The sequence below is a fragment of the Hylobates moloch genome, unplaced genomic scaffold (assembly GCF_009828535.3).
Source record: "Hylobates moloch isolate HMO894 unplaced genomic scaffold, HMol_V3 SCAFFOLD_16, whole genome shotgun sequence".
In the NCBI taxonomy this organism is placed as follows: Eukaryota; Metazoa; Chordata; class Mammalia; order Primates; family Hylobatidae; genus Hylobates; species Hylobates moloch.
In genome coordinates this window covers 1,888,954-1,916,574 of record NW_026652291.1, presented here as the reverse complement: position 1 = coordinate 1,916,574, position 27,621 = coordinate 1,888,954, and the positions used below count along the sequence as shown (strand labels likewise).

The following is a 27,621-nucleotide window of genomic DNA, read 5'->3' as shown; positions in this document are numbered from 1 at the left end:
CACCCACCCATCTGGAGCCGTACACATGAGGAGCTGATGTGAGGGCAGAGCAACTTCCCTGTGATCCACACGTAGCTTCCCTCTTACTCAGGATACTCTTCCCCCCTTGAGTGGGCACAGAGACACTGGTCAAACCCTGGGCTCTGAGCCTGGCTTCAAACCCCCTCTGTGACTTACTCACTGCGCTGCTTTGAGCAGGTGACTCAGCTTCTGTGCTCACACCTGTAAAGTCGGGATAAGGGCTGTGGCCGGTACTGTCTAAGCCACGTGAGGCACAGTGGGCAGACCAGGCTCTCACTCCCAGCCATGAGCCCAGCTCCCTGAAGGCAGTGCTGCCTTTCTCAGCCAGGACACAGAGCCACAGACAGAGGACACTGCTCAGGAACAAAGGGGCCTGGAACAGGGATTCTAGAGAACTACTGACTCCTCAAGATCTCAATATAGGCTCTAAATAGGATCCATAACCCCTGTGATTGTGTGTAAGATTCTATATGCCTGAGCACAGGTCACTTTGGGGTGAGGGGTCATGGCTTTCACAATTGCTCAAAGGTACCTAGGACCTTTGGGTGGAGATGCATCTCTGCAAAAATACTGACTTCTTCAAGGCGATCCCTTGAAGTGTAGGTGGAATGAATCTAGCTGTTTGTGATGGATAACTTTACACATCACCTTGGCTAGGTCACAGTAACCGGATATTTGGCCAAACACCAGACTACAGGTTGCTGAAAAGGTATTTTCTAGATGAGATTAACTTTTTTTTAAAAAAATTTCCGTAGGTTATTGGGAAACAGGTGGTGTTTGGTTACATGAGTAAGTTATTTAGTGGTGATTTGAGAGATTTGGTGCACCCAAGCAGTGTACACTGCACCCAATTTGTAGTCTTTTATCCCTCACCCCCTTCCCACCCTTTCTCCGAGTCCCCAAAGTCCACTGTGTCATTCTTATGCCTTTGCATCCTCATAGCTTAGCTTCCACTTATGAGTGAGAACATATGATGTTTGGTTTTCCATTCCTGAGTTACTTCACTTAGAATAACAGTCTCCAATCTGGATGAGATTAACTTTTAAATTGGTAGATTTGAGTAAAGCAGATGACCCTCTAGAAGGTGGGTGAGCCCCATTCAATCAGTGGAATGCCGTAAGAGAAACAGAGGGATGCCCTGAGAAAGCAGGATCCTGCCTAGAGTCGGCCTTCAGACTCCAGCTGCACCATCTCCCCTGGACCTCCAGGGTGCCGGCCGGCCTCACAGATTTTGGACTTGCCAACGTCCACAATCACGTGAGCCAATTCCTTAAATCACACACACACACACACACACACACACACACACACACACACGTCCACAATCACGTGAGCCAATTCCTTAAGATAAATCTCTCTTCCTCTACACACACACACACACGCAAGTGTGCGCACGCACGTTACTGGTTCTCTTTCTCTGGGGAGCCCTGACTACTATGCCATTACTGAGGAGCATCTGTAAGCATACAGAAAGTGCTTGCAGCCTCCCTCTCACATGGACTCTTTGTTGTTAATCTTGAGAAAAAGGAAAACCAACATCTGAAATCATAAAGTTGTACAAATAAACTACTGATCTTTAAACTCATTGTGTTGTTTTTTTAAAAGAAGGGCAGATTTGTAAATGAGAGACTGTGACACCCACAGAACTGGAAGCTCCCTTCTTCGTCTACCACCCTCTACACCCACTCCCCCTAGGCGGTGGCCCTCAAGCCCATGCTGCCTCCTCAGAGCATCTTTCAGAGCAGCAGACGCTAACAAGAGGACACTCTTCTGTCACCAAACTATATGCAGAAGGGAGATGTGGGAATGGAGTCCTTGCTGGTGGGTCAGGAGTGGGTGCTCCACTCTCCTACCATGAGGGCAGAGTGTACTCAGCTCTGCATTCAGGCACTGCTACCCTAATCACTGAGTGCCGCAGGTGCGAGAAAAGTCAAGTGCTACATCCAGCCAAAGACACAGACTGCAGGCGCCCCTCCTCCATCCAGGTGGGTCAGTGGTACACGTGCTCACCAATGCACTGTGAGTGGCAGCAAGACTCAGGACTCCCTGCCTGACTACAGAGGGTGGTAAAGGGGTTATAGGCTCTAGGACCAGGGAATAGCTTTCAGATGGTGCAACCAGAATGAGGTAACAACTTGGAAAGACACCCATGTTGCAGTTAAAAAAAAGACTAGGTGAGCAGTGAGACTAGTGTAATTCCTGCAATCCCATTTTCAGTTAAAGTTCTGTACCTTTGTGTCTTTATTAGGGAAAAGACTGGAACCATTAGCAACTATCACCTCTAGAGAACAGGGTGGAAAGGACTTTCACATTTTCCCTTACATATTTCTGTACTTATCTTAAGAGATTTATCTTAAGGAATCGACTCATGTGATTGTGGACGCTGGCAAGTCCAAAATCTTTGATACTGAATTTCAAAGGTTAATAAATCTCATTTTCTCAATGAGCATTTATTCAATGAGTATTTTATTGTATTATTTTTTCAATGAGTATTTATTCAATGAGTATTTTATTGTATTACTTTTTCAATGAGTATTTACTACCTTTGAAATTCAGTATCAAATAAGGATTTTTTAGAAGTATAAACCCCTTATATAGCATTTTGGTCAAGAGTTTACAAAATCCTTCTACATGGCTTATTTATAAGAATCCTTACAACAACTCACGGGGCAGGTAGGACAAATCACTTTACAGCAAGAACATGAGGCTACGCAAGTCAAGGAATTTGCTCAAAGTGGCACAGCTTAAAATGGCAGAGTGCGGACCGTGACAGATGTTGTGACTCCAAAGCCAACAGCATCCCCCAGTGAAGAGGAGACAGAAACACATGGGGAGGAAGGAAGGCCAGGACACTGAGAGCAAGGCTGCAGGCTGAGGATGGTTTTGCCTCCACACACCAGGAAATAAATGAGTCACTGGGAGAAGGAACTTTGTTCTGCCATCTTTGATGGTTTATGGCCTATTTATGTTTTATCAGCTATGGTGGATGGAGGAGCATACTGCTACTAACAGAAGATGAGCAATGCTTGGATAAACTATCTTTAGTAGTTTATCTCACAAAAACTTTTTCACATGCCTGAATTTTTTTCCCATAGAGACGTTCACGCAGTTCACTGATTCGCTTGTCCATCATGGCCACCTCCATGTTGCGCTTATTTAAGAGTTCCTTCTGCTGCTGAAGTTTTGAATTTTGTTCCTGGTTAAGCTGGTTACGAATCTACAAACCACAAAATACAACTTTTATGATTTGTGTTAATTAGAAGTCAAATTCTCATTGCCAGGGAGATTAAAAAAGGAAAAGTAGCATTAAGTTCTGATGTATATTTACATGCATGCACTGCCACCTTGTGTGGAATATTTCACAGGTACAGCAGAGATGAAGCCAGGACAGCGTTCTTATGGAACAAAGAAAGAGCAAACATCTGTAACGCATCTTCTTCAAAGCACATGAAATGACTAATGCCAATGATGATGACAGGAGACTGAGTGTGGTGTTTGGGACTCTCAGAAACTAAAGGATGCTCTACTCCACCCCATGGAGCTGCTTCAGGCCTGAGTCCACCGCATGATGCACCTTACTGTGGAGGCAGCAGGAAATTCAAAAAGAACCAAAAAGGATGGCCTGAGTCACCAAGTGAAGCACCTTTATGTCATTTTAGAGGCTTGCCACCAGCATTTTTAAGAAATGAACTAGGACAGAACAGAAAATATCAGAGTGTGCTTCCCATAGTAAGAGTTGTCTTAAACTTTCGGATGCCCACAGCACTAGTGCATACACACTTCCATGTGTATACTCAACAGGACGTAAAATGTACTTTTAAAAACTGGATTGCAGGCCGAGTGTGGTGGCTCACGCCTGTAATCCCATAACTTTGGGAGGCCGAGGTGGGTGGATCACCTGAGGTCAGGAGTTCAAGACCAGCCTGGCCAACATGGTAAAACCCTGTCTCTACTAAAAATACAAAAATTAGCCGGGTGTGGTGGCATGCGCCTATAATCCCAGCTACTCGGGAGGCTGAGGCAGGAGAATTGCTTGAAACCAGGAGGCGGTGGTTGCAGTGAGCTGAGATTGCCCCACTGCACTCCAGCCTGGGCAACGGAGCCAGACTCTGTCTCAAAAAACAAACAAACAAACAAACAAACAAAAAACAACAATAAAAACCGGGTTGCAGGCTGGGCACAGAGGCTCACGCCTATAATCCCAATACTTTGGGAGGCCAAGGTAGGCAGATCACGAGGTCAGGAGTTCGAGAGCAGCCTGGCCAACATGGTGAAACTCTGTCTCTAATAAAAATACAAAAATTAGCCAGGCATGGTGGCGGGTGCCTGTAATCCCAGCTACTGGGGAGGCTGAGGCAGGAGAATCGCTTGAACCCGGGAGGCAGAGGTTGCAGTGAGCCGAGATCGTGCCACTGCACTCCAGCCTTGGACTCCGTCTCAAAAAAAAAAAAAAAAAAAAACAACAAAAAACCAAAAAAACTGGATTGCAGTCCAAAAAGTTGGAAATAAATGACATCCTTATATTACATTCATCACATTTCACCAAAAAATCCTTAAAACCCTGCACTTTTAACAATAGCTTAAAATGTAGAAGTCATGAAACCTTATAATACTGTAGTACTTCTATGCATTTATGTTAAAGAACTTAACAGCAACCACAAGTGATTTTACTCTAGTTAAATACCCTCATTTCATAAAATGATATAATACTTTTTCTAGCAAGTGCTAATAAAGCAGCAAGACCTATTTCTGGCTTGAAAAATCGCCTGCTGAATGACAACTTCTGAGACATGAAAATCTTAGGGATTGTTAAGGACTGAATGTGTCCCCCAAAATCTCTATGTTGAAGCCCTAACCCCATTGTAATGGTGTCTGGAGGCAGGGTCTTTAGGAGGTAATTAGGTTTAGGCAAGGTCATGAGGGTGGGGCCCCCCACGATGAAGTTAACGGAGAGAGACTAAAACTCTCTCCCCACTATGTGGGGACAGTGAGAGAAGGCGGCTCTCTGCAAGCCAGGGAGTGAACACTCACTGGGAACTGAATTTGCTGGCACCTTGATCTTAGACTTCCAGCCTCCGGAACGGTGGGAAATAAATATCTATAGTTTAAGCCATCCGGCCTATGATATTTTGTTATAGCAATCTGAGCTAAGACAAGGATTTAACAATAGGCACCTAGCTCATCAAAAGAGTTTACACAAAGGCCTTAAAATATCACCCTAAGTTTAATTCTTTACTGGATTACCTGCTAATTAAATTATTTTGTGCTGAAAACATCCTAAGTGAAAGAAGCCAGTCACAAAGGACCACATACAGGGTGTGTTTTGGTTAATATCCTTTAACCAAAATGCTGGGGACCCAGAGCATTTCAGATGTTGGATTCATTCAGATTTTTAAATATTTACGTTATATTTAACTGTTTAGCATCCTTCCTAATCTGGAAATCTGAAATCCAAAATCCAAAATGCTCCAATGAGCATGTATTTCCTTTGCATGCCACGTTGGAGCTCAGAAAGTTTCAGATTTGAAGCATTTTAGATTATTGGATTAAGGATGCTCAACCTGTACTGCATGATTCCATTCATATGAAACGTCCAGAATAGGCAAATCTACAGAGACAGAAAGTAGATTTGTGGCTGCCAGGCTCTGGAGAGTATGGAGGTTGTGGGGTGATGGCTAAGAGGTGCAGGCCTTTTTTTTGGGTGATAAAAATGTTCTAAAATTAACTGTGGTGGTGGATGTAACTGACAAGTCGGTGAAGGTACTGAAGCCACCCAACTGTATCCTTGAAATGGATAAATGGATGAATTGTATGCTGTGTGAATTATATCCCCCCTTTTTTTTTGAGAGAGTCTCACTCTGTCGCCCAGGCTGGAGTGCAGTGGCGCAATCTCGGCTCACTGCAGCCTCTGCCTCCTGGGTGCAAGCGATTCTTCTGCCTCAGCCTCCCGAGTGGCTGGGACTACAGGCACGCACCACCACGCCCAGCTAATTTTTGTATTTTCAGTAGAGACGGGGTTTCACCATATTGGCCAGGCTGGTCACAAACTCCTGACCTTGTGATCTGCCTGCCTCGGCTTCCCAAAGTGCTGGTATTACAGGCGTGAGCTACTGCACCCGGCCTATTCGAAGTCATTTTAAAAATTATTTTGTACTGAATATATTTTGTGCCTACTATTAAATTAGAATCTACTAATTTGTTGCCACTTCCTAAGGTTTCCAACTCATGCTAATGAAAGATAGAAAGATAAGAATGTTTTAATACAACCATTGCCAGACCCAGGAGTTACCTGTAGTTCTTGGTACAGTCTTTTTAACTCCACCGCTGCTGGTCCTGTCAATTTGCCATTGTAAGACTGGAACCCATTCAGTTTTCCTTTCTTTAAATCTTCCAATTGCTGACTAAGCTGATCAACCCTTAAAATTGCAGTCTGTACTTCCTGCTTCTTTTCCTGGAACATGGCACTGAACCTTTCTATTTCAGCAGCTATAATTGCCCACACAAGAAAAGAATAAAACATTTAGTTGATCCTTTTTTTTTTTCATTTCTATACATTGAACTTAATTCTAGTATCATCTAGTGCCAGACCTTGGAGAAAGCTGTGATATGCAGAATCCACAACACATTTCAAAAAGCCTTTGGGACACATGTATCTGATTACTCATAAAGCAAACAATTATATTTGCATTAATTCCTGACATTCTTTAGGGTAATCAGTCCATAAGCTAGTTTGTTCAAGTGACTTAGAAATCTCTGAGACCAAAGGTTTTGTGAAGGCAAGGCCATCCAAGCCTCTCTCATGCATCACTGTGACTTAAAGTAGGCACAGACTGAACCAATGAATAAAATAAGAGTTCATACAGAAAAAAAGTGAGCATCGGCATAACTTATCTTAATGCATGGATACAAGTTAAGTTATTCAAGAAAAACAGACCCCCTGAATGAGTAGGTCTTGGAGCACCCCACCCTAATCCAAAGGGCCGCTGGTACCAATGTAACAAGAGGATCTTTCTACTTCGTCTGAGGCCGCAAGAGATCTTTTTATTTTTTTTGAGACAGGGTCTCACTGTCATTCAGGCCGGGGAGCACTGGCCGGATCATGGCTTACTGCAGCCTTGACCTCCCAGGCTCAGGCAATCCTCCCACCTCAGCCTCTCAGGTAGCTGGGACTACACAATTTTAAGATCACTTAACCTAACCCACCCATCCTTTTAGACGCAAATAACAGAGCAAAACTTTAGCACACTTGCTATTTAGTCCTGTGAATTTGTGACTGAATTGTCAGGCAGTTAGACTGTGTTTCACTGGATCTGGGCCTGGTGGGAGTGGTGTGGAGGGGGTGTTGCAGGCACATACACAGATTGCCGTTCATGATTTTGCTGTAGTCGACTTGTCCTCTCATGGCACGAATTTTCTTCAGCTTGTTCTCCTGGGCTTCAACTCGTTCTTTCAATTTCTGAAGCTTTTCATTTTCAGAAATAGACTGCTGCTGACGGCGTTCCTGTTGCTTTAGAAAATGTAAACGCTGTTCCTAACAAAAGAAAGAAAAATGTAGCTTTGAAAATTGAAGGCCGGGCGCCGTGGCTCACACCTGTAATCCCAGCATTTTGAGAAGCTGAGGTAGGTGGATCACCTGAGGTCAGGAGTTCGAGACCAGTCTGGCCAACATGGTGAAACCGTCTCTACTAAAAATACAAAAAGTAACTGGGCACAGTGGTGCGTGCCTGTAGTCTCAGCTACTTGGGAGGCTGAGGCAGAAGAATCGCTTGAAACCGGGAGATGGAGGTTGCAGTGAGCTGAGATCGTGCCACTGCACTCCAGCATGGGTGCCAGAGTGAGACTCAGTCTCAAAAAAAAAAAAGAAAATTGAAACTTATGATTACTTTTATATACTCAAAAATGTAAGAGTATTCTACAGTATCACTCATCTTAAAGAATACTAAAACACTAGAGGAATCTTCTATCAGACCATACAAAACTGCAATTATTGGGCATACCTAAGTATGAAATAGTAAGAGCTGGGGGATTTTTAAGAGAGAGGGTTTCCTTTTTCTTTTCTTTTGAGATGGAGTCTCGCTCTGTCGCCCAGGCTGGAGTGCAATGGCATGATCTTGGCTCACTGCAAGCTCTGCCTCCTGGGTTCACACCATTCTCCTGACTCAGCCTACCAAGTAGCTGGGACTACAGGCGCCCACCACCATGCCTGGCTAATTTTTTTGTATTTTTTTAGTAGAGACGGGGTTTCACCGTGTTAGCCAGGATGGTCTCGATCTCCTGACCTCGTGATCCACCTGTTTCGGCCTCCCAAAGTGCTGGGATTACAGGCATGAGCCACCGTGCCCGGCGAGAGAGGGTTTTCTTATGCACACTCATCTACACCAGTTAATATAAGCGCTTCTGCAGAAAACCTTCCAGCAGGAGAACATGCACTAACACAGTCTCCTCTTCACTCTATCACATCTGTGATGTCCCAGTGAGCCTTACTTTCCTGGTGCAAGTAATACACTTCCTGCTGCTACAAAGTGGCTTCCAAGAATCTAATTCATTTCCTAAAGGAAATGAACACTGACCAGCAGAGAATTTCACACTGAAAAGAGATAAGGTGATCAGTAAGGAGATAAATCTTCAATTTGTTATGATTCTGAACAATCAAGGAAGTGTCTGCTTTCTTCAGGATTATTTTCTTCAATAATGAAACATTTTAGAGTCAAACAATACCAGAACAATCTAAAAATAACAATATATGCAATATTCTTCAATAGGATTTTCCTATTAATGTGAAAACATACCTTAAAGATAAGAGTCAACATTAAGTATTCATGATCCCATATGTATGCATAAAATATACCTACATAGGGAGCGGTTTAAGGTGTGATTATGAAGGCACTACATACTACACTCTAAGGTAAAACAATATGTGCTTAAATATTTAAGATGTAGCATTAACTTGTGATTTACATTACTGAAAATATCTACAACTATTTTGAACAGCAATACTCTTGGATCAATATTTGGAAAAAAATAAAAGCAGAATTAGAAAATTTTTACAATGACATAATACTATGTATATTTTATCTCAGAAATCTTATTAATGGGATAAAGTACTTTCCGATTGAACTTAACTTTTAATCATTTTCTCATAAATCCAATAAACATTGAGACAACTTTTTAAAACAAGTCCAACCCAAATTATTATTTACATAAAAGTGGATAGTACAATGAAGTATACAGTCATTCAATAAATTTTAAAAAATCAGATTGGACATTTTAGTCATAAAGAAAATCTCTCGACGGAAGAAAGCAATAAGAACCTAGTTGGTAATGTTTAAACGTTATCTTTAAAGCAGTTTGGAATTTTTCTTTTTTTTTTTTTTCATTTTGAGACAGAGTCTCGCTCTGTCGCCCAGGCTGCAGTGCAATGGCGCGATCTCAGCTCACTGCAACCTCCACCGCCCGGCTTCAATCGATTCTCCTGCTCAGCCTGAGTGGCTGGGATTACAGGCGTTAGCCACCACATCTGGCTGATTTTTGTATTTTTAGTAGAGACAGGGTTTCGCCATGTTGGCTAGGCTGGTCTCGAACTCCTGACCTCAGATGATCCAACTGCCTCGGCCTCCCAAAGTGCTGGGATTACAGGTGTGAGCCACCACACCCGGCCAGTTGTGGAATATTTTAAGATCATTTACAACATGAATCATTTCCAGCAGGCATGTGTGATAGATCTGATGTTTCAGTTAAGTATGACTAAAACATTACTTAGAAAAATTCGAGTTTCAATAACCAGTGTAGAACTCAGTATATATAATAAGCATTATCTATGCCCCACACTGTAATAAACAAGTCCAGCCTAGAGTAGCACATTGGGAAGCCCCGTTAACCACCTGTCATTGTCTTGATGGCCCTGATCAGTGTTTTCATCACGGATTGCTGCTTTCTTCTTGAACATTAATACCAATGACATAGCCAAGAACATACCCAGAGGCAAAAGGAGATACCAAAAGCACCCTTTCTTCTGATTTTTTTTTTTTTTTGAGATGGAGTCTCGCTCTGTCGCCCAGGCTGGAGTGCAGTGGCACAATCTCGGCTCACTGCAAGCTCCGCCTCCCAGGTTCACACCATTCGCCCGCCTCAGCCTCCCGAGTAGCTGGGACTACAGGCACCCGCCACCACGCCCGGCTAATTTTTTTAAATATTTTTAGTAGAGATGGAGTTTCACCATGTTAGCCAGGATGGTCTTGATCTCCTGACCTTGTGAGCCGCCCACCTTGGCCTCCTAAAGTGCTGGGATTACAGGAGTGAGCCACCGCACCCAGCCTTCTTTCTTAACACAGGGTCTCACTTACTCTGTCACCCAGGCTGGAGTGCAGTGGCATGATCTTGGCTCACTGCAACCAACTCCTGGGCTCAAGTGATCCTCCTGCCTTAACCTCCCACGTAGCTGGGACCACAGCCACATGCCACCATGCCTGGCTAATTTTTTTTATTTTTTGTAGAGGCAGGGTCTCACTATGTTTCCCAGGCTGGTCCTGAACTCCTGGGCTCAAGCAATCCTCCTGCCTTGGCCTCCCAGAGTGCTGGGATTACAGGCAGGAGCCACTGTGCCTGGCCCCTTTCCAAATTTTATCTATGATTTTAATAAGGCCATCAGTTTCCTGTTTGGGGTGTCTATTGTATGTGTCAAAGGTGAGATGCTCTTGTTCTGATAGCTTCCCAACTTCCAGAAACTACAGCATGCATATATTATTATGGAAGTGATAACAGAGAAAGACGGCATTTAGCACTCTCATGGCATGGTCCTATTTTATAAGCACTACCCAAGAACATATTAACCCCAGTCTAAAATGATGGTTAAAGAAGGTACTTTTTGAACAATGTTTCAATACCTCTTTTTATAACTTACCTTGGCAACCAACATCTGCTGCTGATTTTCAATCTGCTGCTGTTGCCTAGCTGCCATATCTTGGAGCTCTGAGAGGGTAAGTTCAACACGTGGATTCCCAACCTAAACAAAAAGCACTTATTTTGGAACACAAGTTTATCTGCATAATTGTCTTTCTCTAGTGTTAAAACTCACACATATCAGGACTTTAGATAGGATCCCTAGAAGTTAGGAGATCACCAACTAGTTTATTTTCTTGTAAGAACTTTTCCTAATTGTTGACTGCTTTTATTAAATATAACTGTTTTTCTAATGCATAAACATCAGATACTGTATTTAGTAAGGGCTCAAGTTTAAGCAAACATTTGCAAATGTGTATTATAAGTGACATTCCTCCTTCTGGAATGACAATTTAGTAGGTATATTTGAGCAAATGGGGCTGTCAAATGTTTAAGGATACACAACCAAAAATATAAACATGCAGGTAACACCTAAGAACAAATGTCATCTCACTATCACCTGACCTCAGGAAATGAAAATATGTAACAGATTCTAATATATGAATAACTCACTAAAAACACCATATGCATGACTTACATGAAGAACACATCATCTGAGAGAATTACATATGTGAAATCAACATGCAAAGTAACATCTAGAGGGATGCAGTTGGCTGTTTCTCCATTCTCCATTCTCTGTCAGTGATGCCCTGAACTAAACACTTTACATATATGGACCCACTTCGGCCTCAGAATGACCAATGAGGTAGGTACTGTTATATCCCCATTTTACAGATAAGAAGACAAGCACAGGGCAGTCAGCTTGTGAGGCAGAGCAGAGATGCAGAGTCCATGTTCTCGACTGTTACTCATAGTTCATTACTTACTAAGCCCACACCATGTGCACTGTGTACTGTGAGAGGCATGCTATGAGCATTGTGCCATATGCTCTTCAAAACAAATCTGCATGGGGTTGTGGGGGTTATATGAGCCCCCATTCTGGGTGAGGAGCTATGAGGGTGAAGGGAAGGAGCATGCCTAGAGGCACGCAGCTCATTAACGCCCTAGAGCTCCATTCTCACAAGCCCATCTCCAAACCCTTCAGTTCTGAGCAGGGAGGCCACACAGTTCCTCCTCAAGCTCCCACGTTCTACTTCTAGGTTCATATATACTCTTAGGATACCTTCACCTTCCGCCACCCTTAAACCTCTTATAATTTTTTTTTTTCTTTTTTCTTTTTTGAGACCCAGGCTGGAGTGCAGTGGCGTGATCTTGGCTCACTGCAAGCTCCGCCTCCCGGGTTCATGCCATTCTCCTGCCTCAGCCTCTCCGAGTAGCTGGGACTACAGGCGCCCGCCACCACGCCCGGCTAATTTTTTTGTTATTTTTAGTAGAGACGGGGTTTCACCGTGGTCTCGATCTCCCGACCTCGTGATCCGCCCGCCTCGGCCTCCCAGAGTGCTGGGATTACAAGCGTGAGCCACCGCGCCCAGCCTAAACCTCTTATAATTCTTAATAGTCAGTTACAGTTCCTGTTCCTCCAGCTCCATGTCTTCCCTAACTTCTATGATGTTTGAGCACATTCTTGACTCTTGAAACATGGGATCAGGATTTAACAGTCTTTTTTTTTTTTCTTGAGACGGAGTCTCGCTCTGTCACCCAGGCTGGAGTGCAGTGGCGTGATCTTGGCTCACTGCAACCTCTGCCTCCTGGGCTCAAGCAATTCTCCTGCCTCAGCCTCCCGAATAGCTGGGACTACAGGTGCCCACCACCACACCCGGCTAATTTTTGTATTTTTAGTAGGGACAGGGTTTCACCATATTGGCCAGGCTGGTCTTGAACTCCTGACCTCGTGATCTGCCTGCCTTGGCCTCCCAAAGTGCTGGGATTACAGGCATGAGCCACTGCGCCCGGCTGGATTTAACAGTCTTAACTGGAACTACCATTCTGTTTATCTAAAAATCCTGAAAAAGCAATATGGTGCAAGTTTTTTTTTTCTAATTTAGAGACAGAATCTTGCTCTGTCACCCAGGCTGGGGTACAGTGGTGCAATCACTGCAGCCTTAAGCTATCCTCTTGCCTAGCTAGGACTACAGGCACACGCCGCCATGCCTGGCTGATTTTTAACATTTTTTGTAGAGGCAGGGGTCTCACCATGTTGCCTGTGCTGGCCTCCATCTCCTGGGCTCAAATGATCCTCCCACCTGGGCCTCCCAAAGCGCTTGGGATCACAGGTGTAAGCCACTGTGCCCAGACTTAAACACTTTTTGACTAGAGGAAAACTATGTCTATTCAACAAATCTTTCAATTAACATTAATTTTATAATTTCACAACTTGAAGAAAAAAAAACAAATCAAAAACTACCTTTCTGATCTCCCCCACCAAAGGCTTCACAAAACAATGAAAAGAGGATAGAAGAGAAATTTAACTGTCTGGTGTTCTGATGTTTATATCTATGAATAAGATAGAGCTTATTAAAACATTTTACTTACCTAAACCAAAAAGTATTTTATTTGCCAATCATACATTTATACTCTCTTCATGTTGCATGTGTTTTTCTAAGTACAAAATTAAGATACGCCATGTTGGCATAAGTAATTCATTGTATCTTACATATCAACTTATAATGAAATTTTATTGAAGATCTTCCATATAGAAAAGTGTAATAAATCATAATGTACAGCTGAATGAATTATTTCAAAGTGAATATGCCTGTGTGATTTAATTGTATTTAAACGGGTTATAAAAACATAAGCTACCATAAACCTGTAAGTCGACACGTATGTAACAATTTACATTTTAGTAACTGTGCAATGTGAAAATTTGGGAAAAAAGAAGCACTTTTTCCACAATTTTAAAGAAAATGAAAACCCTTCAATGCAAACTGGATTTTTTAATAATAGGCCTATCACTGTATTACACACAAACTAATCCCTATTTACAATTTTAAATTTTTCATACAAACTCAATTTATTCAAACAAACCTATTACCTAATTCTTCCCTATTTCTCTTCATTGATTGCATCTAAGAAGAAGAAGTCAAATTGCCTGTTCCCTCAGGCAATTCAAGGTCCCTAATTATGGTAGAGTTGTCCGATGAGTTCAGCTCCAGGTCACACAGAGCACAAGCCACTTCCAACAACTAAGTTAAATTAGCAGCAAAGTTTTCTCAGCAACAGTCAGGCAGGTGCCTACAAATACGGGACCCCCAAAAAGGAAACATCCCACCAGCCTTAAACCTGCTCCAATGATCCCTTCGGCAGGGACCACCGCCTGTGGCCGCAGGGATCCAGATCTCCTCTAACACCGATGTTCACTACCTGAACTCTGGATTCCAGGAACACTGTTCCTGCTCCTCATGAACCCAGCTCACTCTCCAGCCTCACACCAACATCACTTGTTTTCCACAATAAACACCGCCCACCCCGCCTCAGGTCTAGCTAGCCTCCCATCCCGACCCCAGCATGAGCAGACGGAAATAGTTTTTATTATCACTTATCTGATCATATCACTGCCTTCTTTCTCCAAACTTCCACAAATCTACTTGCGGAAGTAAGAGACTTCATTAGCTAGCTTACAGAATTTTTATAAACAAAATATTTGCCTTTGCCTCTCCAAATATTAGTAAGAAGGCTAGTCTTACATTCTATTTAATGTACTACTGAAATATTTTGCTAATATGTGGCCAGGCATGATGGCTCACGGCTATAATCCCAGTTCATGAGTTTCAGACCAGCCTGGACAACACGGTGAAACCTCATCTCTACAAAATACACAAAAATTAGCCAGGCATGGTGGCGGGCACCTGTAGCCCCAGTTACTCGGGAGGATGAGGTGGAAGGAATGCTTGAGCCTGGGAGGTTGAGATTGCAGTGAGCTGTGACTGCACCACTGCACTCCAGCCTAGGGAACAGGGCAAGACCCTATATCAAAAAAAAAAAAAAAGAAAAAGAATTTTGCTATGTGCCAAAAAGTAGTAAAGACTACAATTCTACCTATGAACAGAGGAATTCATCATATTACATACCTCATCCAATATCTGTCCAGTTAATGACTCTTCATTATTGCAGTTCTTGAAAAACTATGCTTTTTTTTTTGTATAATCTTTCACCTAGAAACACTACATAGGCCGGGCGCAGTGGCTCACACCTGTAATCCCAGCGCTTTGGGAGGCCAAGGTGGGCGGATCACAAGGTCAGGAGTTCAAGACCAGCCTGGCCAACATGGTGAAACCCTGTCTCTACTAAAAATACAAAAAATTAGCCGGGCTTGGTGGCGGGTGCCTGTAATCCCAGCTACCTGGGAGGTTGAGGCAGGATAATCGCTTGAACCCAGGAGGCGGAGGTTGCAGTGAGCCAAGACCATGCCACTGCACTCCAGCCTGGGCAACAGAGCAAGACTCCATCTCAAAAAAAAAAAAAAAAAAAAGAAAGAAAGGAAAAAAAAGAAACACTAAATAATGCTCTATAAGGAGTGGTATTTTGACATTACAATTTCAGGCAAATATACATACTAATTTAGTCAACCCAATTGTTCCTAGTCAGAGAACAGACGAACAGACTCTGGTACAGATTTGAATTTTGTGTCACGCTTGGATAAACCCAAAATATTCTGCTTTTGCTTGGCATACATATGCCAAGTGCCTCAGAGGCAGGAGAGCATCTCTGATGCCTGTTTTGTTGTGCACGTGTGCTAGCTCTACCTGCTCTGAAGTGCTCTCTTATTTAGCTTTTGTTACCCTAAAGTTGCTTTCCTGTCCTATAACTATTTTTATTATAAGTTCAGTCACAGTGCAGTCTCCCCAAACAGCATCATCATAACCCAGAGATGAGAGAGAACATGTATATGTTTAAAGTAGCTAAGCTACAGTGTAAACGATGGAGGTTTAACTATGAATGGTGCTTTTTCCTTCAATGCCTAACATACATTCCTTTGTGATTACAAAATCAGTTAACAGAAAAGACTAGTGGATTTTGTCAGCAATTAAACATCTCCTAGCAAATGGGTCATTTCAGATGTCCCTAATCTTGATATGCTGATTTTAATATTCAGCCAAATTACTTCATTATGGTTATAATAGACAAGAACATCTCACACCGGGGCCTGTTGTGGGGTGGGGGGAGGGGAGAGGGATAGCATTAGGAGATATACCTAATGTTAAATGACGAGTTAATGAGTGCAGCACACCAACATGGCACATGTATACACATTGTAACAAACCTGCACGTTGTGCACATGTACCCTAAAACTTAAAGTATAAAAAAAAAGAATGTCACTACAATATTATTTGGAATAGGCAGCCACTGCTGCAGCTGCCGCAGCCTCTGAAAGCCTGAAAAACGGGAAGCGAGAGCAAGCGAACGACTCAGTCCCTGGGTGGCAGCAGTTGCCGTGGAGGTGAGACGGCTGGGGGTGGGGGCGCTGCTGCTGCAGGGGCAGGCGGTGGCAGCGGCCACCAGCTCCAGCCATGCTGAATAAAAACAAGAAGAAAGAAAGAATCACCAAAAGCAGGGAAGAGTGGAAAAAGTTCAAAAGAAGGACAAGACACAGTAGAATCAGAGCAAATTTCCATCAGGAAAAACAGCCTTGTTGCTGTCCCATCTACAGTATCTGCTAAAATAAAAGTACCAGTCTCTCAGCCCATAGTGAAGAAAGACAAACGGCAAAATTCTTCAAGGTTTAGTGCAAGCAATAATAGAGGACTTCAAAAACTACCATCCTTAAAAGATTCGTTGTCACCAGCACTTTGTGAAGGTTCCTGGGGTGGCCTGCAGCAGCTTTTCCTGCAGCTCCCTCATACTGCCACCTTATGACAGGGATAATGAGATGGACCTGGATTTCAGAAACAATAAAATGTGGAATGTGTCCATGAAATAGGGTTGAAAGGTTGACTTGGAACTCAGTGGGCCTGTTGCTTTTCTCTATGAAACATCTGTAGCTTCTAACCATAGTGGGTCCATTTAGAAAGGGGGGTCTGTTAACTAGTACATGGTCATTGTTCAATGGACCTTTTAATCTCTTTCCCATCTGTGGCGGTTATGTTTCCTTATAAGTTCATTTATTCTTTTGACTGTTCTGTTTGTGTTCAATATTATTCATCTGCACTTTTATCTTTAATTATCCTATGTCTTTTATTTTAACCTTTTCTTCATTTATTAAGTTGAATAGAGAGTTCACTTATTTTTAGTTTGCTTTTTAATAATAAAAGAATTTAAAGCCACGTATTCATTCTGAGTGTAACTTTCAGCCCTATCCCTAGATTTTATTTTTTCCTTAACTTTTCAAGTCACAGGCTTTTCTTTTTTAGAGTTAATTGAGGCATAATTTACATATCCTAAAATTCACCAATTGTAACTGGAAAATTTAGTTATTTTAGCAAATACACAGAGTTGTGCAACCATCACCACAATTCTGTTTTAGAACGTTTCCATCTGCCTCCAAAAGTTACCTCGTGCCATCCACCATTAATTTCCACTCTGGACCCCAGCTGCAGGCACCCACTGATCTGCTTTCTGTCTCTAGACTTACTTTCTTCCGGACACTTCATATAAGCGAAGTCATACCATAGGTAGTCTTTTACATCTGCTGTAAGGTTTTTGAGGTTCATCTGAGTTGAGTAGTTTCTTTTTAATGCTGCATCATATTCAGTCAGATGGATATACCACATTTTGTTTATCCGTTCACCAGTTAATGGACATTTGGGCTATTTCTTAGCTGGTACGAGTAACAGTGCTGCTGTGCACATTTGCATAAAAGTCTGTGTGAGCAGATATTTCATTTCTCTGGAGTAGATACCTAGGAGTGGAATTCCTGGCTTGTATGGTAAGTTTATGTTTAGCTTTTTAAGAAACTGCCAAACTGTCTTCCAAAGTGATTGCACTATTTTACATTTCCACCAGCAATGGACATCAGTGTGTCCACATTCTTGCCAATATTTGTCTTTTTGCTTATAGCTGAATTCTTGTGGCTGTGTGATGGTGTCTCACTGTGGTTTCCATTTGCATTTCCCCAGTGACTGGAAATGTTAAGCATCTTTTCATGTGCCTGTTAGCCACTTGTCTCTCTTCTTTGATGAGATGTCTATTTTTAAGTTGGTTGTCTTCTTGTTGTTGAATTGTAACAGTATGTTATCCCAGAAATGAGTCCTTTATTTTATCAGAAAATACAATGAAAATAAATTATTACAGAAGTACAAAATACATCCACAATGTTAATTATTGTTGTCAGTAGACATAAGATTACCCTGTTAAGTTGATATGAAAGTTTCAAAATGCTTATTCTCAATCTCTGTTATTCATTGTAAATCTTCAGATTTGTCTATATGTGTCAAACCTTTCTTTTGAGCTTTTAATTTCAGGGTTTTTTTCATTTGTGAAAGTTCTGTTGGGTTCTTTTTTCAGTCTGCAGTGCCATTTTAAAATATTTTCCTATTCTCTTGAACATACCATCAAAACTTGTCATTTCTTTAAATAAAGTAAACACAGCTGTTTTTTTTGTTGTTGTTTGAGACGGAGTTTCGCTCTGTCGCCCAGGCTGGACTGCAGTGGTGGATCTCGGCTCACTGCAAGCTCTGCCTCCCGGGTTCATGCCATTCTCCTGCCTCAATCTCCCGAGTAGCTGGGACTACAGGCACCCGCCACCACGCCCGGCTAATTTTTTGGACTTTTAGTAGAGATGGGGTTTCACCGTGTTAGCCAGGATGGTCTCGATCTCCTGACCTTGTGATCCGCCCACCTCAGCCTCCCAAAGTGCTGGGATTACGGGCGCGAGACACCGCGCCCGGCCAACACAGCTGTTTTATAGCCTGTGTCAAGTCATACCAGTATCTGAGGTGTTTGTCACATTTTGTTCGTGATGTCTTATTTCCTTGTGTACCTGATTTTTAAAAATTGTATACTGGTCATTGTATTCAGATTATTTGAAGTACACTGTAACCTAGAATCAAAAAAATATATATTATTTGGAATAAAAAATTCCCTAAGCTTTCAAGCTCCAGTGAGGTGACATGAAATAGTTAACAGTTTCATGCTCGTTCCTTTTTGCACTTAGTTTATATGAGAACACACCTTGTCAAAACATCCACCTCTGGCCTCTCTCCACCGAACTCCTCTCTCTCCTTCCAAGCCTGGCTTCCTCCCTAAATTCCCTATTTCTATGAATGGCTCTAGCCTTTTTCCAGAAGCCTCAGCAGCAACATCTTTGACTGAACCATCCTTGTCCTAAATAAAAGCTGCTGCTCGAAAGTGCTCTTCATGACCTCCCACATCTGTGCTTGCCACTCCGTTATAGAACCAACACTTTCCTGCGAGCATATCTCACTCATGCTCTTCATGCTGCCCACAGTGCCCTTCCCCCACTGCTTCCTCAACTCTGCCTATCACTTAAGACCTAGGAGGCAATGCCATCTGCTTCCTGAAGTTCTTCCTGATTCTTTAAGGACTCTCTCATACCATTGTTTTGATATTCAGGATGTTTATTCACTTTCAGAGATGGGAAGAACTCAGTACTTTTTAAAATGAATTCTTGAATTCATTCTAGAGATTCAACAATTAACATGTAATGAATGCCTGCTGCATATCAGACATTTATATATACCCAAGTTTATAGCTGTCTTAGATGATGCTTACAAAAATCCTAGGAGGAAATTTTTATTTTTTTATTATTATTATTTTTTTGAGACGGAGTCTAGCTCTGTCGCCCAGGCTTGAGCGCAGTGGCAAGATCTCAGCTCACCGCAACCTCCACCTCCCGGGTTCAAGCGATTCTCCTGCCTCAGCCTCCCGAATAGCTGGGACCATAGAAGTATGCCACCATGCCCAGCTAATTTTTTGTATTTTTAGTAGAGATGGGGTTTCACCCTGTATCCAGGATGGTCTTGATCTCCTGACCTCATGATCCGCCCACCTTGGCTTCCCAAGGCGCTGGGATTACAGGCGTGAGCCACCGTGCCTGGCCCCTAGGAAGAAAATTCTTAAGCTTATTTTACAGATGAGAAAGCTAAGGCTCTGGGCAGCTGGTTGACTGGCTTTCCCACGCTTACGTGTCAGGTCAGAAGCAGTGCCAGGATCCTAGCCACATCTCCTGACAGCAAGCAGGCACTCTTTCCATCACATGGGAGGTGATGCCCTCGCTATCTGGCTGCAGCTTGGTATACGTGGTTGCTCCTAATCAACAGCCATTTATTATGTCAAAGGGTAAACCAGACACCATGAAGACATCTTAATAATCTAAATCATATGAAAATACTACTTTTTTGTTTTTTTGAGACAGAGTCTCGCTCTGTCACCAGCTGGAGTGCAGTGGCGCTATCTCGGCTCACTGCAACTTCCGCCTCCTGGGTTCAAGCAATTCTCCTGCCTCAGCCTCCCAAGTAGCTGGCACTACAAGCACGTGCCACCACGCCCAGCTAATTTTTGTATTTTTAGTAGAGATGGGTTTCACCATGTTGGCCAGGATGGTCTTGATCTCTCGACCTCATGATCTGCCAGATCAAAAAATGATCAAACATCAACAATTTCACATAGGTGGAACTAATGGGAAAGGATTAATTTCTCCCCCTTGCAAAACATAAAAGTTACTTGATTCAAGAATAAAACAATTTTAAAAAGAAGATAAATGCAATAATGAGAACCCTATAGGCAACTTTTTTTTTGGAAGATTATGAGAAGTGACCAAATAGACTTAATATCACCTGCCCAGTAACCCCGAAGGGCTTTGGAGTGGAAGGATCACTTGAGGCCAAAAGTTCAAAGCCAGCCTGGGCAACGTGTGACACACCATCTCTACAAAAAAATTTAAAAATTGCTGGGCATGATGGCGCACACCTCTAGTCCCAGCTACTTTGGAGGCTGAGGTGAGAGGACTGCTTGAGCCCAAGGTTCCAAGCTGCAGTGAACTATGATTGTACCACTGCACTCCAGCCTACACAACAGAGCGAAACCCTGTCTCTTTAAAATAAATAAGAAGTGAAATTTCTTCTAAGTGGTAATTTATAGATAACTGGATGCCTTTTCTGCTTTTATCACCATACCCTTGAAACTGTATTTTCAAATACTTCCTTTGAAAGTCTCTGAGATTCCAGGAGTTGTGACACCACTGCAAAGCACAGCAAACAATGACCTCACAAGGCTCTTGTCTCCAGTCTCATTCCCGTCCTGCTCTTTATCTCCCACTGCTGATACATAATTCTTGCAGGCCAGCACCACAGAGATCTTTCTAAAACACAGCTTGCTTAAAATCCCACAAGATTAATCTGAACTCTTAGCATGGTGAAGACCTGGCCTCTCCTGGGCTGGTCCTCTTGCTCTCCTCCCTCTCCGTGTCCCCTCTCAGTGTCCCCTCCCCCTTGCCTGTCCCTACACTTCGTGCTGCACAGTCCTGTTTATAACTCTGTCACCATACAGTTTCATGTCTATTCCTCTGTATCTTTGTAGAATCCTCTGATTCTTTCTTTTGGGAAGTATTGCCCAACATCAATCTTGATAAAGTTAATCATACCCCTTTATTTTGGTGCCTTATTCCACTTTTACTACACTTTTCATACTAGCATGATTTGTTCACACATCTGTCTCCAAAAATACCCTTTCTTTCTCTATGAAATCTGAGAGGATACTTCAGGTGGCCTCCACTAACCATCTTGCTTTTATGTCTTTATTCTGTCTACAATTAAAATAAGTTGCATAGAATTGTTTTAAAAATAATAAAGAGAGAAATTCTAAGCCTCCGTGGTAGTCACCTGAGTGTCTGTCTTTTTTTTAGTTTTTGTTTTTGTTTTTTTGAGATGGAGTCTCACTCTGTCACCCGGGCTGGAGTGCAGTGGCGCAATCTCAGTTCACTGCAACCTCCGCCCCTCAGGGTTCAAGTGATTCTCCTGCCTCAGCCTCCCGGATAGCTGGGATTACAGGCGCCCACCACCATGCCCAGCTAATTTTTGTATTTTTATTATTATTATTATTATTATTTGAGGCGGAGTCTTGCTCTGTCACCAGTGGAGTGCAAGTGGCGCCATCTTGGCTCACTGCAACCTCCGCCTCCCAGGTTCAAGCAATTCCCTTGCCTCAGCCTCTCGAGTAGCTGGAACTACAGGCGTGTGCCACCACGCCCATCTAATTTTTTCGTATTTTAGTAGAGACAGGGTTTCACCATATTGGCCAGGATGGTCTCAATCTCCTGACCTTGTGATCCGCCTGCCTCAGCCTCCCAAAGTGCTGGGATTACAGGCGTGAGCCACTGCACCGGGCCTAATTTTTGTATTTTTAGTAGAGACAGGATTTCACCATATTGGCCAGGATGGTCTCAATCTCCTGACCTTGTGAACTGCCTGACTGCCTCAGCCTCCCAAAGTGCTGGGATTACAGGCATGAGCCACTGCACCAAGCCTAATTTTTGTATTTTTAGTAGAGACGTGGTTTCACCATGTTGGCCAGGCTGGTCTCAAGCTCCTGACTTCACTGATCCACCCGCCTTGGCCTCCCAAAGTGCTGGATTACAGGTGTGAGCCACCCCGCCCAGCTCTCAGTATCTCTTTAAACTGTACATGTTTTATACATGTTCATATATTTCTGTGTATATATTTCACAATAAACAATAGAAAAAAATTAGACCAAATGTCTAGTATCTTACTTGTAATTTAATCATCACAAGATTTAAAAAGACTATAAATATTTTTAGCAGTTTACAGAAAATGTTTTTAAATTTGTCTTTGTTTTACTTCCACACTGCACTGATTTTTTTTCTTTCTGTTTTTTGAGATGGAGTCTCGCTCTGTCGCCCAGGGTGGAATGCAGTGGTGTGATCTTGGCTCACCGCAACCTGTGCCTCCTGGGTTCAAGCAATTCTCCTGCTTAAGCCTCCCAAGTAGCTGGGATTACAGGTGTGTGCCACCATGCCAGGCTAATATTTGTATTTTTTTTTTAGTAGAGACGGGGTTTTACCATGTTGGCCAGGCTCGTCTCGAACTCCTGGCCTCAAGTGATCTGTCCGCCTCGGCCTCCCAAAGTGCTGGGATTACAGGTGTGGGCCACTGTGCTTGGCCTACACTGATGTATTTTTAAATTTTTTTCTGTAGAGACAGTGTCTCACTATGTTGCCCAGGCTGGTCTCAAACTCCTAGTCTCAAGTTATTCTCTTGCCTTGGCCTCTCAAAGTGCTGGGATCACAGGCGTGAGCCACAACGCATGCTGTATAACTAGTTTTTTTAAAAGTATAAGCAGTTTCTCAAGTAAAATGTCATTTCAAAAATGACAAACATCCCTAATGCAAAACTCTAGCAAAATAATTAGAATAAAACCTACTTATGCTCACGTAATATTTATCAATATGAAATCATTTCTCTTTATTCCTATCTCTTCAAGGTTATATATCTTCACGTTTGAAGAGTAGGTTTTACTTGCCCATTTAGCAAACAAAAAATAGGTGATAATGATACCAAGATACCTTATAAACACGGATGCTCATTTTTATCACATAAATTATATGCTCAGTATTCCCAGTCACAAAGGTGGCAAAAATATAAAATGTTTAATAAAATCAAGTCTAACATCTCATTAATTCTGAAGCCAGAATATTTCATATTCCAACAATTACTAAGTCTCACAAATTAATAAGAGCCAATTAGATATCTAAAATGCATACTGACTCCCTACCCCCTGCAATAGTACTTCAACATGCTATTTTAGTCTATAAATGTGAATAACTTTTTTTTTTTTTTTTTTTAAACAGAAATGAGGTCTACTCTGTTGTCCAGACTGGTCTCAAACTCCTGATCTCAAGTGATCCACCTACCTCGGCCTCCCAAAGTGCTGGGTTTACAGGTGTGAGCCACCACGCCCGGCCCAATATGAATAAATTTTAATCGTAAAACTTATTCACATAAGGCTCAGGTAGTAGCTCATGCCTGTAATACCAGAACTTTGAGAGGCTGAGGCAGGAGGATCACTTGAGCTCAGGAGTTCGAGACCAGCCTGGCCAACATGGTGAAACCCCATTCTCCACTAAAAATACAAAAATTAGCCAGGAGTGGTGGCGCATGCCTGTAGTCCCAGCTACATGGGAGGCTGAGGCAGGAGAATTACTTGAACCCGGGAGGCAGAGGTTGCAGTGAGCTGAGATTGTGCCACTGCACTCCAGCCTGAGCGACACAGCGAGACCCTGTCTTAAAAAAAAAAAAAATTTCATCCCTATCAATTCAATTCAATACACATTTATACCCAAGGCAAGATGCTAGGAATAATTAGGGCTAGAAAGAGACTGGCAGGAAAATGGGCTATCAAAGTGCACAGATAACAAAAGAAAACGCATCCCATGCCACATGAGAACTATGAGAACACCCTGGAAGCGCTCTGCTTCCAACCGCATGGCTGACAGGACACCCTGTATCACACTCCTGGTAACAACACCTAAAAGGCAAGATAAAACACAAAACATGTTTTTAAAAGCATCACTGAGTTGGCACAACAGTAAGGAAACTACAGGGACCAAAAATAAAGAGAAACCAGAAACCTTGGGCAATAATAAAAGAACACCACAGCTAGCTTTTGTCCTGAAGGTTTTTGCCCACCTGCATACTTGCTCCCTGGCAGCTGGTGAAGTCTGGCATTAGGAGGTAAAGACTTAGGCTCGTTCCAGTGTGGAGAGTCCAAGAGGAGATGCCCACAAACGTCCAGGATGCAAAGACCTACAACCTCAATGTAAAGCTAACTATGAAATGAACCCCCCACACAGAAGGGGGCAGTAGGGAACCTACACCTTTCCCCATCACTGAGTGGAAGGAGAGACAGCCCCCTAACTATCTGTAACCACTAGACAGCTCTCATGAAAGCTTCATGATCCACAAAGGACAGTAGAAATTGAGCCTAGCTTGTGCCTAGTTACTGACAAAGCAAATGGAAGCCTTTCAGGAAAATCATGACTTTATCCAGGTCTCAAAAAATGCCCAGAGGTAAAGTTCCAAGGAAAATGAGCAGCTCATTGTCAAAAACCAAAACAGAGCAATCAAGGAGCCATGACTCAACAGTCAGCAGAAGTAACATTCAGATAGAGAAATTATTCGTTGCTGAATATAAAATGTTTAGTGTGTTTAAAATATAAGCAAAGAGCAACTAAGAAGATTTAAGAACACCTTTTTTTTTTTTTTTTTTTTGAGACAAAGTCTCCCTCTTCTTGTCCCCCAGGCTGGAGTGCGATGGCGTGATCTCAGCTCACTGCAACCTCCGCCCCCTGGGTTCAAGCGATTCTCCTGCCTCATCCCCCTGAGTAGTTGGGATTACAGGCGCCTGCCACGATGCCAGGCTAATTTTTGAATTTTTAGTAGAGATGGGTTTCACCATGTTCACCAGGCTAGTCTAGAACTCCTGACCTCAGGTGACCCACCCGCCTTGGCCTCCCAAAGTACTGGGATTACAGGTGTGAGCCACTGCGCCCGGCCTAAAACCTCTAGAACTGAAAATTTTAATGAATTTTACAACAGCTTTACTGAGGTATAATTCACATATAATAAACTGCACATACCTAAAGTATATAATTTGATGTTTTGACAAATGTATAACTATGAAATCATTACAAGCAAGAAAATAAATCCATCCTCTCCCCAAATTTCCTTGTGCCCTTTTGTAATCCCTTCCTCATATCTCTTTGCCCCCCATCTCCTGGTTCTCATGTCCACAGGCAAACACTGACTTTCCCTGTTACTAGAGATTAGTTTATGTTTTCTAGAATTGTATATGAATGAACCCATAACAGTATTCAGTATGTAATCCTCTGGCTGGCTTCTTTCAGCACAATGATTTTGAGATTCATCCATGTTGTAGCATGTATTAGTAGTTCATTTCCTTTGATTGTTCAGGAATATTCCACCGTGAGGATATACCATAGTCTATTTGTGCATTTAACTGTTAATGAACATTTGGGTTGTTTCCAGATTTTGGCTTCAAGCCAAATCAAACTGCTATGGACATCCATGTACAAGTCTGCACAGACATTTGCTTCCATTTCTCTGAGGTAAATATTTAAGAGTAGAGTTCTCGGGTCATACAGTAGATTTATGTTTAAGTTTCAAACTACCAAATTATTTTCCAGATTATACCATTTTACATTCCCACGAGCAGTACGTAAGAGTTCCAATTTCTCCCTTTCCTCACCAACACTTGTTATGATCAGTCTTTTTAACATGAGACATTCTAATAGGTGTGTAATGCCACTTCATGGTGGTTTTAATTTGTATTTTCCTAAAGACTAATGATGGTGAACACCTTTCCATGTGCTTACTTGACATTCATATATTTTATTTGGGGAAGCACCTGTTCAATCTTTCACCTGTTTCTTTCTTTTTCTTTTTTTTTTTTTGAGACAGAGTCTCACTCTGTTGCCCAGGCTAGAGTGCAGTGGCGTGATCTCAGCTCACTGCAACCTCTGCCTCCCGAGTTCAAGTGATTCTCCTGCCTCCCAAGTAGTTGGGATTACAGGCGTGCACAACCATGCTGGGCTAATTTTTGTATTTTTAGTAGAGACAGGGTTTCGCCATGTTGGCCAGGCTGGTCTCAAACTCCTGACCTCAAGTGATCCACCCGCCTCAGCCTCCCAAAGTGCTGGGATTACAGGCATGAGCCATCGAGCTCGGCCTATTTCTTTTTTGAATTGGGTTGTTTGTTTTCTTATTATTAAGCTTTGGGAGTTCTTTATATATTCTGCATCTGAATCCTTTGTCAGGTACATAATTTGCTAGTATTTTTCCTAGACTATGTCATACCTTTCAAAATAATAATAATAAAAGCACCTTTTATGTATTAAATAGACAGACACAGCTGAAGACAGAATTCACTAACTGAAAGATGAATCTTAGGACAGTATCCAGAATATAGTACAAAGAGACCAAAAAAGAGAATATATAAAAAAGAAATTAAGCTGGGCGCGGTGGCTCACGCCTGTAATCCCAGTACTTTGGGAGGCTGAGGCGGGTGGATCACCTGAGGTAGGGAGTTCGAGACCAGCCTGGCCAACATGGAGAAACACCGAAAAATACAAAAAGTTAGCCGGGCGTGGTGGCACATGCCTATAATCCCAGCTACTAGGGAGGCTGAGGTAGGAGAATCGCTTGAACCTGGGAGGCGGAGGTTGCGGTGAGCCGAGATCGTGCCATTGCACTCCAGCCTGGGCAACAAGAGTGAAACTCCATCTCAAAAAAAAAAAAAAGAAATTAAGAGACAAGGAGAATAAAATGAAAGATGAAGGTCTAATAAGAGTTCCAAAAGAAAACAGAAAGAATGCAGAAGATAAAATACTTGTCGAGATAACAGAGAATATTCCGGAACTGTTGACAGATGCCAATCCTCAGAATCAGTAAATTCAAGAAAGCCCAATAGGGAAATTAAAAGAAATTCACACCTGGCTCTGCTCACAAGGGAGGATTAATCCTAATTTCATTAAATCCCAAAACTCCACTAATTGACAGTAAAGGGATTTTTGACATCAAATAATATAAAACCACAAAAGCAGGACTAACAGGAGTGCACACAACACAGATGTTTGGAATTTGGCAAAAGAACAGATGAGAAATAACTGACCTAGTACATCTGAGACAAAACTCAAGCCAGGAGGAGTAAAACTGGATAAACACTCCAGTTACAGCACAGAATCTTCGAAGTTTCAGGAACTGACAACACCATGTACCTCCGGAAAGGGGAATAAAATGTAGGGACTGAAAATAAGGCAGACTGAGTGAACGA

At 42.5% G+C, this 27,621-nt stretch overlaps 1 protein-coding gene across 2 annotated transcripts in view; it reads right to left on the bottom strand.

Annotated features, from left to right (window-relative positions):
• PPP1R13B (protein phosphatase 1 regulatory subunit 13B) overlaps nucleotides 1–27,621 on the bottom strand; it is a 68,062-nt gene that overhangs the window by 12,694 nt on the left and 27,747 nt on the right. For both annotated transcript variants that reach the window (XR_009210185.1, XM_032134606.2), the window contains exons 4-7: nucleotides 10,922–11,023; nucleotides 7,378–7,552; nucleotides 6,311–6,507; nucleotides 3,098–3,238 (exon numbers count right to left, since the gene is read on the bottom strand). Coding sequence is in view for 1 of the 2 variants with exons in the window: in XM_032134606.2 (XP_031990497.1) it covers nucleotides 3,098–3,238; nucleotides 6,311–6,507; nucleotides 7,378–7,552; nucleotides 10,922–11,023 (615 nt within the window). In the remaining variant the exon portion in view is untranslated. The remainder of the gene's footprint in view (nucleotides 1–3,097; nucleotides 3,239–6,310; nucleotides 6,508–7,377; nucleotides 7,553–10,921; nucleotides 11,024–27,621) is intronic.